The sequence below is a fragment of the Ahaetulla prasina genome, chromosome 6 (genome assembly GCF_028640845.1).
Source record: "Ahaetulla prasina isolate Xishuangbanna chromosome 6, ASM2864084v1, whole genome shotgun sequence".
NCBI classification, from domain to species: domain Eukaryota; kingdom Metazoa; phylum Chordata; class Lepidosauria; order Squamata; family Colubridae; genus Ahaetulla; species Ahaetulla prasina.
The window spans coordinates 70,158,121-70,172,869 of NC_080544.1; the positions used below are offsets into that span (position 1 = coordinate 70,158,121).

The 14,749-nt window shown below is 38.6% G+C and overlaps 1 protein-coding gene across 3 annotated transcripts in view; it reads left to right on the forward strand.

Annotated features, from left to right (window-relative positions):
* The window catches only part of HDLBP (high density lipoprotein binding protein), a 63,283-nt gene that overhangs the window by 37,241 nt on the left and 11,293 nt on the right, over positions 1-14,749 (forward strand). For all 3 annotated transcript variants that reach the window (XM_058188991.1, XM_058188993.1, XM_058188992.1), the window contains exons 7-19: positions 1,302-1,517; positions 2,119-2,325; positions 2,790-2,897; positions 3,444-3,548; positions 3,982-4,060; positions 4,463-4,602; positions 7,858-7,962; positions 8,425-8,538; positions 9,773-9,859; positions 10,564-10,695; positions 12,521-12,739; positions 14,051-14,272; positions 14,386-14,604. In XM_058188991.1, coding sequence (XP_058044974.1) covers positions 1,302-1,517; positions 2,119-2,325; positions 2,790-2,897; positions 3,444-3,548; positions 3,982-4,060; positions 4,463-4,602; positions 7,858-7,962; positions 8,425-8,538; positions 9,773-9,859; positions 10,564-10,695; positions 12,521-12,739; positions 14,051-14,272; positions 14,386-14,604 — 1,953 coding nt within the window. The remainder of the gene's footprint in view (positions 1-1,301; positions 1,518-2,118; positions 2,326-2,789; positions 2,898-3,443; positions 3,549-3,981; positions 4,061-4,462; positions 4,603-7,857; positions 7,963-8,424; positions 8,539-9,772; positions 9,860-10,563; positions 10,696-12,520; positions 12,740-14,050; positions 14,273-14,385; positions 14,605-14,749) is intronic.

Sequence of the window (14,749 nt, forward strand, 5' to 3'; positions counted from 1 at the left end):
CTGGGGATTTAGATGATTTACATACAAAGTATATAATAATCTGTAATATAATATTTCTCTTAGAAGGGAAAACAATTTAAAAAGTCATTCTGAAAATCTGGCCCTTTGCCTTCTTCATATATTGATGACTGCTGCAGTTTCCTATCGTAGTTACAATTCTCCTTCGCTTCAGATTTTTCTAATGATAGTTATTTTTTATGCATGCATTTACAATGTTTTCAAGATGATGATCACAGCCATAATTTCAATCTCCGCAAATATCACGATGTGACAAGCAATGTTGTTAAGTACTATGCAGGTAGTTCTCAACTTAAGTATATAATGGAATCTGCCCATCACAATTATAAAATGTGTCACCCGTACGGCTGACCTGGTTTAAGAACATTTTTGTGGCAACTGTTAAGTGATTGCCACGGTGATAAAGCAGCCATCGTGATCATAAAGCATACCAATGGTTCACTATGGGCCGGTTTAGCCAAAAGCCAGAAATAAATTCCAGTTTTCAGAAAAACCATTGTAAACCACAGTCACCTGATGATGGGATGCAAACAGACATAAATATGGCCAGATACCGAGCACCCTTCATGTGACCATGGGGCAGGCTACCTGTTGAAACTTTGGAACAAGGTCATAAGTACATCCAGGAAGGTCTTGAAACTATTGCTAAATAAAGTTGAGGACTATTTATTTTATTAGTTTTTTATCAGGCTTTTATTACTTTATAGATAACCAAAGGCAGTGAACATAAATAAATACTCCTTCTTTTTCCTATTTTCCCCACAACAATCCTGTGAGGTTGGCTGGGCTGAGAGAGAGTGACTGACCCAAAGTCACCTAGCTGTCTTTTATGCCTCTGGTGGGAGAAGAACTCAAAGACTTCTGGTTTGTAGGCCAGCATCTTAACATTATACCGAACTGGCTCTCAATCTTAAATTGCTATGTAATCACAAAATATTTGGTTTATATGGATTGTTATGATCACATATTAAATTATATGAAATAATATGACTTTATGGCATCATTGTCACCTCAATTGTATTTCTTCTTTGTTCTTCTTTGTTCTTAATTCCTTTTGTCTTAAAGATTATTTCTCTCTAGCACTTCTGAGAAGTTTAGCAAGGTTGCTCATTCAACACCCACCCACTCCCGCCAGTCATTCCTAGATCAGATACTTTCTGATAAAGTGAAACAAAGTTTCAAAATGAGGATCTACAGAAGTAGGAGGCACATGCAGAAGCCTTTCATTCTTTTCTTGTAGTGTGTGTAGTATATATGTATAAAAATGTGATTTTATTTTCCAGGATAAACGTGCAGTAGAGAGGCTTGAGTTGGAGAAAGTATACCATCCTTTTATTGCTGGTCCTTTCAACAAGCTAGTGAGTGAAATCATGCAGGAGACTGGGACGCGCATAAATATCCCTCCACCCAGCGTCAACAGAACTGAGATAGTCTTCACTGGAGAGAAGGAGCAGCTGGCTCAAGCAGTGGCTCGTGTTAAAAAGATCTATGAGGAGAAGGTACGATCTTTCATGGGGGTCTGTATAAAGCTGTATCTTTCATTTTAAATAACTTCAAACACTAGTATTACAAGTGAGAACATGGGACTCTTCCTTTCCCCCGCTACAATATTTGGTACACTGATACACAAGAAATAGCAGTGCAAAAATCATGATAGTGGTGCAAGGGAGACTAGCACCCTTAAGTGACTGAGGGGATAAGTGATAAGTGACTGAGGGGATGTGATGAACTATAGCTTGGGGTTTGACTTCCTTCCATTCAAAATGGCTAATGCAACCACCAAAAATAAGCTCTCTAAGGTAAGATGCCAAAAGAGAGTCCAAACTTTTTGGTCTGCCTGTTCTGACATGATTGATCACAAACCTGCAGTTCTAGTAAACACAATGCAGTTCCAGCATCAAATAAACCATGACTTCCTGTGGTAGACCATAGTTTTTCATTTATCGTATAAAGCATATATTAATCAAAGGCTTGTAGGGTATCTCCCCTTTTTGGAGCCTATTTGGGCAAATTTAGTTTCTCTGCTCTTTAATCTGTAGCTCCCTTAGTTCAATGCCTTTTCAAGTAACTTGCCATTTCCTGGCTGATACTTCCCCACAGAAAAAGAAGACTACCACCATTGCTGTGGAGGTGAAGAAGTCCCAGCACAAGTATGTCATCGGCCCCAAAGGAAACTCCCTGCAGGAGATCTTGGAGAAAACTGGAGTCTCGGTTGAAATCCCCCCCACTGATAGCAGCTCAGAGACTGTGATACTGCGTGGCGAACCTGAAAAGCTTGGACAGGCATTGACTGAAGTTTATGCCAAGGTATCGAGAGTGCCACTCAGCAAGGTCTTTCTTTTATGGACAACTGATTAACATTTGACTAATTAGACTTTTATTAAAAAATTAATTCCTAACCTATAAGTGTTCATAATACAAATAATGTGTTCAGCAATAAGATTTCCCCAAGCCCTATACAAAGTATGGGATAGTAGTCAAAATCAATTGTGTGATCAGTTGCCTGTGGTTTATGTAGCAGACTACTTTGCCTCTGAAGATGTCAGCCACAATTGCCACAAAATGTCAGGAAATGTTTTCTCTAGTCTAGCCAGTTGTGTGATAATTTTATTATTGTGACATATGAAAGCTGGAGCATCATGTTTGGAGTGAATTTCAGAAGTCAAGAGTATTGGATTGGGAAAGAAATTGTTGATATCAGTAACAGTTGGTATAAATATGTACCGCTTATGGAATGATACATTTATTCATACAACCAATGTCTTTTATAGGCGAACAGTTTCACAGTCTCCTCTGTCTCAGCCCCCTCTTGGCTTCATCGTTTCATCATTGGCAAGAAGGGGCAAAACTTGGCCAAAATCACACAACAAATGCCAAAGGTATGAGTTCATAAACATAAGTTGTTTGGTGTAAGCAGTAGAGAATAAAAGTTGACAGCAAGCCTGGAAATGTGAAAACAGGTTGCATCTTTCAGTTTTAATAAGGATAGAAACACTTAGACATTCTAAAAATCAAAGCATTTCATCAAGACCAAACTGAAGTTAATAAATGGCAGTTAAAGCAAGCTGTTTTCATTGAATAGTGTGAACTCTTTAGCCAATACTTACATTGTAGTTAGGGAGAGAATTCCACAGAGAGGGTATCAGGACTAGGAAAGTTCTATTCCAGGTGGCTTCTCATTTCTTCTTTGAAAGCATGGGTATGTAGATGGGGTCTTAATGCTTTTAACTTTTGGTAGTTGCTTAAATTTCTTTTTTCAATTGTGTCTAAATACTGTTTTGTTTGAGAGGCTATCTGAGTCGCCATCTTTAAAAATGACAATATAGGCTTTTAGATGTTTCTGGTTGCAGATTAGGAGAAGCAAACAGTTTAATTTAACTGATTTGTCTTTCATTCTGGTGCTGAATTGCATCTATTTTTAAAAGGTTCATATAGAATTCACTGAAGGGGAAGATAAAATCACTCTGGAAGGACCCACAGAAGATGTGAATGTGGCTCAAGACCAGATTGAGATCATGGTCAAGGATCTGGTAAGTTGAGAAGCCATAACATCTAGGTTTATCAAGTGGAAAAGTAAAAGCTATCAATACAGCTTGAAAACAATTACTCCTCTAAAAATAAAAATGCTATTTTGAATATTGTAGCAAAGTAAGATCGCAGTGTTCAGTGGAATTTTCAGCTAGTGGTGTATGTGCTTATGACTGCAGTCCTGGAAACAAAAAGTAACTGTTAAGCTTTTCAGAGAATGGTTGAAAGGGGAGTAAAAAGGGCTGTATGAGAACAAGTTCTGAATAAGCAAAGTAGCTCAAAAAATATAGTATGTACTCATGCTTGAATTAATTTAGCTGAACATACGGATTTAATAATGATTACTTAACTATATTAGGTTGATATTGCTGCCACGTTTCTTTTGGAGTAGAGATTTACAATGTCCATAATTTTGATTAAATTCTGCTTTTGCAGATTAATCGGATGGATTATGCAGAAATCAACATAGATCACAAATTCCACAGACACCTCATTGGAAAGAGCGGAGCCAATAGTGAGTTAAATGTTATTTAGGTCTCTAGAAGTGAACTGTCCTAAATAATTAATTATATATTTGGCAACTGTAATGAGGGTCCCTAATAAAACACATTTGTAATTATAATTTGATATAGAGAATAAACACTTTGGAAAAAGATTTTTTAGAAACATCTTTCTTCCCTTTTGCATCTCTGTTATTTTCTTCTGTTAAACAGTACTTTTTCAATAGTCTTTAAAAACCTCTATGTTTATTAAACATTAAACTTCAAATTCTGCTCTTCTACCTTATTCTCTATGATTATATATTGCCTTAAAACAATAGTAACCTTTAAACGTCCCTTGTTCTAAAATTGAGAAAGCTTGGGTTTAGCATTTTTGAAATACAAAGTGGTGCTATTAACTTTTGCTTAATTTGCAGTCAACAGAATTAAGGATCAATATAAAGTATCTGTGCGGATCCCTCCAGACAATGAAAAAAGCAATCTCATCAGAATAGAAGGAGACCCTCAGGGAGTTCAAGAGGCCAAGAGAGAGCTGTTGGATCTTGCATCACGTATGGTGAGAAGGAAGAGAAAATTCATTATTATTGAGGATTTTTGTTAGTCTTTAGTACACATGATGATACAACATGATTAACTAGGTCAGATGAACCCTTAGAAACTCTGTTCACATAGCAAGCTAACTGTTCTTTGTTAACTTCGATTTGGTTTTTAGGGGAAGGATTAATATTTTGGTTATTTTGAGATCTATTGTAGTGTTGGTACTCAAAAGTGGATAAATTCAGAGGCAAAAGTGCATTGTGTGATCGCAGCCATACGTTCTGTACCTGAATAACAAAAAGGTGTTATGAAAGTGTAAATTGTCTAAACAAGGTATGGTAAAGTCTCAGTTTAACTGCTCAGGGGGAGGGATTGTCCATTAAATTATGGTTCCTTTATATGTTTAATTATGAGTAAACAGATCAACTCTCGATTGAAAGGACAAGTTCACCTAAATACTACTAAAATTCTCATGTCTATAACCTTACACTGGGCAAAACAGTGTACCGCAGGGCAACGCTTTTCCAACCAAAATACCTCAAATGGGTTAACTTACAGAATACATTCAAAATCCAGAGCTCATGACTGCCATGGAATTGAAATGCAGCAAATTTTACAAAACATTTTGTGACATAAAAATTATCATAGAGCATTTTGTGACCTAATATAAAATTTCATAAAATATTTCCTATGCTCAACTCCTCATGTTTGACTATGCTATACAGCTCAATAAGTGCTACTTTTAGATATATCTCTAAATTTTAAAGAATTTTTAAATTTTTAAATCATTAATTTTTAAATTTTAAAGAATTTTTCCAATACATTAGAAATTCTGCCATTGTTGAAGTCATTGAGGAATCTGGTAAGGAAATATCTCTGAAACAATGACCCAGCAGATCTTTGGTTGTCTAGTTCAGGGGTAACCAATCTTTTCGACCTCAGAGACCACTACATTCATAATTTTTAAATCCTGCATACCACTAATATGATCTACGTAATGGCCGGCTGGTGGGCGTGGCTAGGTGGTCATGTGACTGGGTGGGCGTGGCCAACTCATCACATCAAGGGGCACCTCGCCGGCCTCTACTTGCCCCTCCCCTCCCAGCTACCCCTCCCCTCCTGCCCAGATTCCTTAAGGCCCCAACAGGAAGCAGTTGTTGGAGCTAAGCAGCCACCATGAGAAAGAGTTGGCAAAACAGCTCAGTTTAAATTGGATCTGACCAAGAAGGAGACTCAGTAGAAGCACCTCACTGAGGACTACGAGCATAGGCTTTCCAAGCAGAGGGAAGACCTGCAGGAGTGCAAGGCCAGGTACAGGTATCTGGAGACTCAGCGGGTTGAGATGGTCAGCCAGTTCCAGGCCATGTTGCAGTCCCACTGAAACAAGGTTCTCCGGCTCTTTGCCACCAGCGACGCTTCTCTCCAGCCTTCACCAAAGCCCCGTACCAACAGGCTGAAGCAGACTCCAAGTCAGAATTTTTGCCCCCCTCTGACCCACACAAAAGACCCTGAAGGGGGAGACTCTCTGCAGCAACAAAAACATTCATTGCACGTATCTGTCCAAGGGGCCTTAGTTTGAGGACCCCCTGATTTAGTGCAATATAAAAAATGCAAATAATTTTTCTGTGGACCACCAAAGTTTTCTCACGGGCCACTGTGCTTTGATTAATTGATACTGTGTTTCCCCGAAAATAAGACACTGTCTTATATTTTTTTGAACCCTGAAATAAGGGCTTGGCCTTATTATTGGGGGGGGGGGTGTCTTATTATTTTGGGGGTACAGGAGGCAGAGAGTGTGGCCACCTCATGGCTGCTGCTGTGTTGCGCTGCTGTGGCTCCACAGCTGCTCGTCAGTTGTTCGCTGGGGTAACCAAAGGTGGGAATCTCCCTGGTGTTCTTGGCACTTGCCCACCTCCCATCCATCCATCCATCCCCCTTGCCTGCAAATTCCCACCCTGCTCCCGCCTCTCCGCCGGGCAACCCCCAGCAGCCCCAGACGCCCAAAGCCTGCAGCCACCCGGCTCCCTTTTCCACAGCACCCAGCTCTTTATCGAGGGGGGTGGCATGTGGGTGGGGGAAAAGCAAGACGCATGGAGCGAGCTGGGGCTCGCTCCTCTTGCCGTCTCTTCTTCCCCCAGGGGCCGGGCAGTTGCAAAACGTGTGTCTTACCTGCCTTGCAGCTCTGTCGCAAGTTTCGCCGTTGTCTGCAGGCAAACACGTAGGATAAAACCAAACTTTCTTGCGAGTTCGAGAAGTTTGAACTCGCGAGGTTTTTTTTTTACCCTACAACATGTTTGCCTGCAGACAATGTCAAGACATGCGACAGAGCTACAAGGCAGATACATCTTACGTCTCCCCAGCCCCTCCTCACCTGCCACCCCCAAATTGCATCTAATTTGGGCAGGAACAGGAAGCCCTGCCATGCCTGGCAAGAGAGGGAGAAGATACAGCAAGAGGAGCAAGCCCTGTCTCACTCCATGTGTCTTGCTTCTCTCCCCCCCTCGATAAAGAGCCGGGCACTGTGGAAAAGGGAGCCAGGTGGGCACGGGCTTTGGACATCTGGGGCTGCCAGGAGTTGCTTGGTAGAGAGCCGGGAGCAGAGCAGGAGTTTGGAGGCGATCGCTTCCCCTTTGCCTTCTTTCCCAAAAGTGCTCTTCGGGTGCAGCCACTTCTGTAGCAGGAGACTCTTGCCTTGCGCTGGATCGTTTGCCCTCCTGCTGCAGAAGTGGCCGCAATCCATGGCAAAAATTGCTGCACTTGCTGGAGGCGCCAGCTGGAGTGGCACTCATGAGGCAGCTGTTCCGTGGATGGAATTGCCTGCTGTGACTGTCACCATTAGGTAAGGAGGGTGTGAGGCATGTGGGGTGCGTCGCTTGGTCTCCGGCTTCTTTTGCAGCTGCAATTGACTGCAAAAGTAGGTGCGCTTGCTGGAGGCTGCGGCCTGAGTGGCACCTGCGAATCAGCTGTGAAAGGCAGCCTGAGTGGCTCAGCTGATCCGATTAAGGGGCTGAGAAGCCCTGAGGTGACCAGGGAAGGGAAGGGTTGCCTCCTGTGCTGGCCATGCCCACCCCGTCACTAGGGCTTATTTTCTGGGGAGGGTGTATATTTACGCCCACCCCAAAATCAGGTTTGGCCTTATTTTTGGGACATGTCCTATTTTCGGGAAAACACATTAGGTCAAATGAACTATACTTTGGGAATAGTCGATGCTATGTATTTTCTTCTAGTAGTATTACTCATACAGAATATTTTTCTTTCTGTCACCACTCTGTAGGAAAATGAACGCACAAAGGACTTGATCATTGATCAGAAATTTCATAGAACTATCATTGGACAGAAAGGTGAAAGGATTCGGGACACTCGGGATAAATTTCCAGAGGTACCAAAATTATACACATGTATATTTATATATAATTATTGATTTTTTTAAAAAATACCATACATAATACACAATATTTTTTTAAAAATGTGTATACACACATGTATATACAAATATGTTTGTAAATAAATGCTTGTATTGTTATTCATAACTTGATTCTATAAGGTTTTCTAATAGTGGAAGAAACGATCATCCCTGACATTTAGTCTATTATTTGGCTCATAGGCTATACTGATTTTTTATAGGTTTTTTTTCATTCCGCTTCCTTTACATCCAGTCTTAATCCAGCAGATCTGAATGATGTCATTTATAGCAATAAGCAGCACAGAGCTACAAGAACCACAGAAAAACAGGATGACATATGGATTCCACAATTCCAAAATAGTCTCTGAAGTGTCACAAATGAACAAGTAAATGCAGTTGTCTATACAACTGAAACATTAAAATTGAGCTTTCTTGCAGGTTATTATCAACTTCCCAGATCCATCACACAAAAGTGATATTGTCCAACTCAGAGGACCGAAGAATGAGGTGGAAAAATGCACAAAGTACATGCAGAAAATGGTGGCAGATTTGGTAGGTGATTTTTACTTTTTGCCCTCTCTGTAACTGTATCAGAGCTGTGGCTAACCTTAAGAAATCAATATTTTTTAAATAATTGGAGATACTTTGCTAACTTTTATAACATTAATGTCTTAGATTTATTCATATGTTTGAGAACAAGGCTGATCAACCACATAAGCAAGAAGTATGGAATATAAAATGCAACTGATATTTAGAAGATTATCATTTCTATTGTACCTAACTTGAAACTAGAGTTTACATTTCAGTCTGAGGGCTAATAGTTATTGTATTATCCTCCACGAGTATGTGCAATTCCAATCATCTATGCCAATTTGCTACACAACATACCCTGTTTTCCCCAAAATAAGACATCCCCTGATAATAAGCCCAAATGGGCTTTTAAGTGCATGACAATAAGACCAAAGCACTTATTTCAGGGTTTATGGTAGCTAGGATGTGCTTTAACTATGAAGCTATTTCTTTAACTATCCTGATTCTGCTATTAGTACACTTTAGTGAGTTCTGATGTGAAAGGAGAAATAAAACTTTTCTCCTCTTCAGTCACATTATTTATGATTATATAATCCTTCACTCCTTCACAAAAAGAAAAAGAAAATAGAGAGGAAAGAAAGAAGAAGCTTCCCAAACATAATATAAGAAGTGGTTCATTCTAATTTTTGAGCACATAATTAATTTTTGACGCACAAAGTAATATTGATCAATCTTCAGTATTACATCAGAAGGGAGACAATTCATGAATAAAATAAAATAAAAACATTTTATATGTGGGATCACACTATCTTTCCAATCTTGAAAAGTATTGTTTGCCCCTCCCATGCTTGATAGATCCATATACTGATGCATTTCCAAGTTTTTCTAATAGGATTTTAAAATACGGATTTTTTGAAACATCATGCCAACAAACTTATGGATATCAAATCAAAACAGAGCAATAGTGGGACAAACTTGTTTGAGTTTCGTATCACTTTACCCATTTTACACTTTCAACATATTGAAACATTTTGTTAAACATTGTCTGGTATGTGCAGTAAATGTGCAAAAATAATCTTTTGCTCATGTTCTTAATATTCTTTCTCAGTTCTTTGCCATTGATTTCTAATATTTATTTTAGAATTTTATTGATTTTGTTTAAGGATAATTTATGAGAATTGTCATAATCACATAAAATACAAATGGAATGGTATTTGTCCATGATTTATTGATCCTAACCTTTCTTTCTTAAAAGGTTGAGAATAGCTATTCTATTTCTGTTCCCATCTTCAAACAATTCCACAAGAACATCATTGGCAAAGGAGGTGCAAATATTAAAAAGGTAAGGCTACTTGAATTTTCTTTGAAATTATAGACTTTTTATTGCTCCAAATTATTGATACTATCCCCTACTGATAGGATTGATGTGTCACTTTTATAGCAAAAAGTGCATCATTTAGTTTAGAGCAGTGGTAGTCAACCTGGTCCCTACCGCCCACTAGTAGGTGTTCCAGCTTTCATGGTGGGCGGTAGGGGTTTTGTCCAATAATGAAGCACTTTCCTTTTTTTAATTTATTGACTTTTTAAAAAATTTTCATAGCATTATTTAAAAACATTTTCATTAGATTTTCATAAAATTCCCTGTGACAATTTAAATTTCTGAAAATATACTATTTGTATTACCTGCGCATAAGTTTAGTTCACGTTATGTAAGTGAAACTAAATGGCGCTATAGTGCAACCGCAAACAAAAGAGCCTCGTCCCAGAATAGCTCGCGCATCTTCCCTCACACCACCCAGCTATAACAGACAAGCAGAGCTGGTAGCCAGCACCCCCCCCCAACCCAATCCATGATGCGCAAGAGGCATGTGCAGACAATGATGCACAGCGCATTACTGTGGAACCAGTGGGTGGTTAGAAAATTTTACTATTAACAGAGATACAAAAGTGGGCAGTAGGTATAAAAAGGTTAACTACCCCTGGTTTAGAGTTTAGAAAATAAACTATGCCTGTCCTTTCAACCTTTTTTTTAAACATTCACCATAGATCCGTGAAGAATGCAGCACTAAGATAGATCTACCAGCAGAGAACAGTAACTCGGAAACAATTGTCATAACAGGAAAACGAGCCAATTGTGAAGCTGCTCGCCATCGGATTCTCTCCATCCAGAAAGAATTGGTAGGAGAAACGAGGGTTAAAGGGTATAGTTATAAGTAGTCCTTGACTTATGATTGTAATGGAGTCTGCCCCTTTAATATTGCATGTTACAATTGAAGCATCTCACTTAATGACCCCCATTCTTGCTTTTCCCAGTACAATTGTTAAACGAACATGGCAGTCATTAAGTAGTGTATGGGGTACCTTGAGGTGGGGGACACTTTTGGAGGCCTAATGCAGGCCCAGGGCCACCTACTCTGAGCCTCCCAAGACTTCCCCCACTCCTAAGGCACCCAGTGCTCTGCTCCCTGTCCCTTGGGATACCTCCAAGCTTCAACAAAACTCTCTTTTTTCAAGGAGGCTCCAAAAGCTCCATAAACAAATGATGGGTTTTGGGAGAGACCAAAGATATTTTTGATGTATTTTTGAAGCATTGAATTTCAGTTATCTTTTTTCTCTTATGTTCTGAGGGATCCTTGGTATTCTCTGAGCTTGGTTGTTTCCTTGCAGATGTTTCAGTATGCAGACTAGGTACCTAGTAACATCATCAGTGCTAGTAAGGAGTAGGGGGGTTGCTCTCAATTTGTATTCTAATGGCTTGCCTTGTCTGTGTTGGTTGGAGTGGTCTTGGTGTTTTTTTTGGTTGGGCTGTTTACTCTCAGCTTGTTTGGCAGTTTCTTGATTGGGGTATTGTTTACTTCTTGATTGTTGGTCTGTTGCTAATCTGGGTGTTAATTGCTGGTGGGGAGGTGTTTTGACCTTCTTGTTCTCTTTTTGGCTTATGATTGTCTCTTTTGCATAGTATGTAGATGTTGTTTATGTCTGTGTGAGTATTAATAGCTAATTTGTTGGAGTACCAGGCTTTCAGAAATTATCTAGCATTTTTGGACTTGGCTTGGTATTGGGTGTTCATAGTTTTCCAGTTGAAACTCTGGTTAACTCTGTCCATATGTTGTGAAATTAAAGAGTTTTCATTAAAACTTCTGGCAGTCTTGAGAGCAAACCTCACTCCCTACTACTGATTATGATGTTACCTAGTTTGGGTAATGAAATCTCTGCAAGAGAACAACTAAGCTCAGAGAGCACTAAGGACTCCTCATTTCAGTCCTAAGCTACAAATACTCTCCTTTAGCAGTCCTCTAGGTTTTTTTCTACATATTTTATAGGCAGTTGGAAAAAGATCAAAACAGGCTATTTTGTACATGTAGTCCTTGAGTTATGATGGCAATTGGGGCCAGACTGGCAGTTGTACAATGCAACATCAGATAACCATATGGCTTAGTGAAGGCAACCCTGGCAAATTGCAATCATGTAACCTCAGAATGTACAACTGTCTTTAAGTGTGAACTGGTTGCCAACCACCCAAATTGTGATCGTGTGGTCACAATTTGCTGGGACCACCAGAACCTCAAGGTCCAGTTGTTACGCCGTGTGTAAAGCACTATTGTAATTTGGAATTGTCACTGAATTGAATGATCAATAACCAAGGACTATATATGCTCATTATACAGTGAACTGAACACTAAACTAGATTTAATATGAATTTGAACATTCAGTATATGTTTTATCTTCCCATTAGTTCTTTAGCTAAGTGGTATTATTTCATTTTGTTGTGAAAAGTACAATTTAGTAGAATTAGATAGACACAATATAGATATGATAGTAATGCTGCCTGATACAGTTCGGGACTGTTAGTTACAATTTGGCTCAGATCTCATTCACCATCAGTTCTAAGTAAAAATGAATTAGAAACTTCCTAAATTCATTCTTAGAGGGAAGGTACTCTTTGTACTTTCCAAATATTTTTAGGTATGAGAGAGATTTTTAAAAATATTTCTCTTTCTAGGCTAATATCACAGAAGTGGAAGTCTCCATCCCTTCCAAGCTACACAACTCACTCATTGGTGCCAAAGGTCGTTTTATCCGCTCCATCATGGAAGAATGTGGTGGAGTTCATATTCACTTCCCCACCGAAGGCTCAGGTAGTGATACAGTGACTATCAGAGGCCCTGCTCAGGATGTTGACAAGGCAAAGAAACAACTCCTACAATTGGCAGAAGAAAAGGTGATAATATGAATTTGGAAAAATAGATGCACATATATATTTTCTCTCTTTCTTTATAGAACGTGACTTGCTTTATTTATTTATTTTAAAGCCTGAAACAAGTTATATTGTCTGCCTCACTTTTTAATCTTCTGATTGGCTGCTACATAAGTCTTAATTGCTTAAAATAAACTATGTATCAAAAACAGACAGGTTTTTTATAATAGATCAAAGTTATAAATAATCTGAGAATTGTTGCCTTGTTTCTTCCCTACTAGGTTCCAGATATCTGCATTTTTGCTTGTCCCCATTCTTCCCTAAGATTGTCTTTTTAGTGTGGTGTTATATTTAAACAGTGTGTCATTTTATATCATACTTTTATCAGAAACTTGAAGTCTTAATAACATTTAAAATATGACCATTGTAATATTTCCTGAAACTATGTAATCCTGCTATTTTGTTTCCTCATGATAGTAACCAGTCATGATGAGAAATTTTAAAAATACCAAAAAGTCATTTCATGCATTCCAGGAGCTCAAACCATATTTATTTGGCATTCTTACTGTTCTCATTTAGTTTCAAATAGACTAAATATTTAATTTCTATTTCATTTGTCTATATCTGTCTCTCTGTATAGCCCAAGGTGATTATCATAACAATTTTTCATTGTAGAATAAACTGAGAAGACAGGGTACATTGGGTTGAAAGAAAGAACTTTGCCCAAGGTCATAAATAAACTGAGGTTCATAGCTAAGCAGGTTTTTCTGACCCAAGTCCAGTTTAATCTCTTTCTTACTACCTTATTCAGAAAAACTGAAATTCAGTAGAGATTATGCTTTACAAGGAAAGCATCTGAGTTTTATAGCTGATTTCCTGATAATCAGAAAAAAAATCCAGAGTCTTGTTGCCTGTATGTGTAGACAGTAGTGAATTACATGGTTTACTGGCCACTTTTTGTATTCCACCATAATTCTATAATTCTTTGAAAACTGATAATGTATGCATATACTTATGACGTGGCCTTCCCTGGTCTGAGTGGATGAATGTTTTTGAAAGTCCAGAGGAATCCACTCAAGGAAAATGAAAAAAATGGAAACATAATTTAATTTTCGCATGATTTATACACAAAGTTTACACATAGTTTAATTTGGCTTTTCTTGCATGTTGCTGTATTCTTGTAGATGTTTCCCTTGAATATTCTAAAATAAGACTTTTATTCAAATCAGTTATTAGGCTTCACAAACATGTAGGAATGTTCATTTCTTTTTTTTTTTTTAAAGAAAAAACAAAGGGGATTTGGACAAATAGCTTCCATTTCTTTCTTCCATGTAGCAAACCAAGAGTTATACTGTGGACTTGCGGGCCAAACCAGAATATCATAAGTTCCTGATTGGCAAAGGTGGTGGCAATATTCGCAAAGTGCGTGATAATACTGGTGCTCGGATTATCTTTCCTACTTCAGAAGACAAAGATCAAGAACTGATTACTATCATGGGAACAGAAGAAGCTGTCAAGGAAGCCCAGAAAGAACTGGAGGTGCTCATTAAGAACCTGGTAAGGAGAACATCCTAATTTTCTTATTTATATAGTAATTGCATTTTCACATTGACATGGGTTTAAAAACACTATTGTTACAAACAGCAATTATATGTCTTATGTGTCTATAGGATAATGTAGTTGAAGATTCTATGACTGTGGATCCAAAGCATCATCGGTACTTTGTCATTCGGAAAGGGCAGGTCCTGAGGATCATTGCAGAGGAGTATGGGGGTGTGATGGTCAGTTTCCCACGCCCCGGTACGCAAAGTGACAAAGTCACTCTTAAAGGAGCAAAGGATTGTGTGGAAGCAGCAAAGAAACGTATCCTTGAAATAATTGATGATTTGGTAAGTCTTTAATGGATCACAGAGAATAAAGACAATTTATATTCCTTATTTCTTATGCCCTTAGTTTATGTTATTGCAACAGAAGAAAAAGGCTGGGTTCATTCTAGCTTTTCTTCATGCTTACGTGATAACATTTCAAATTCTT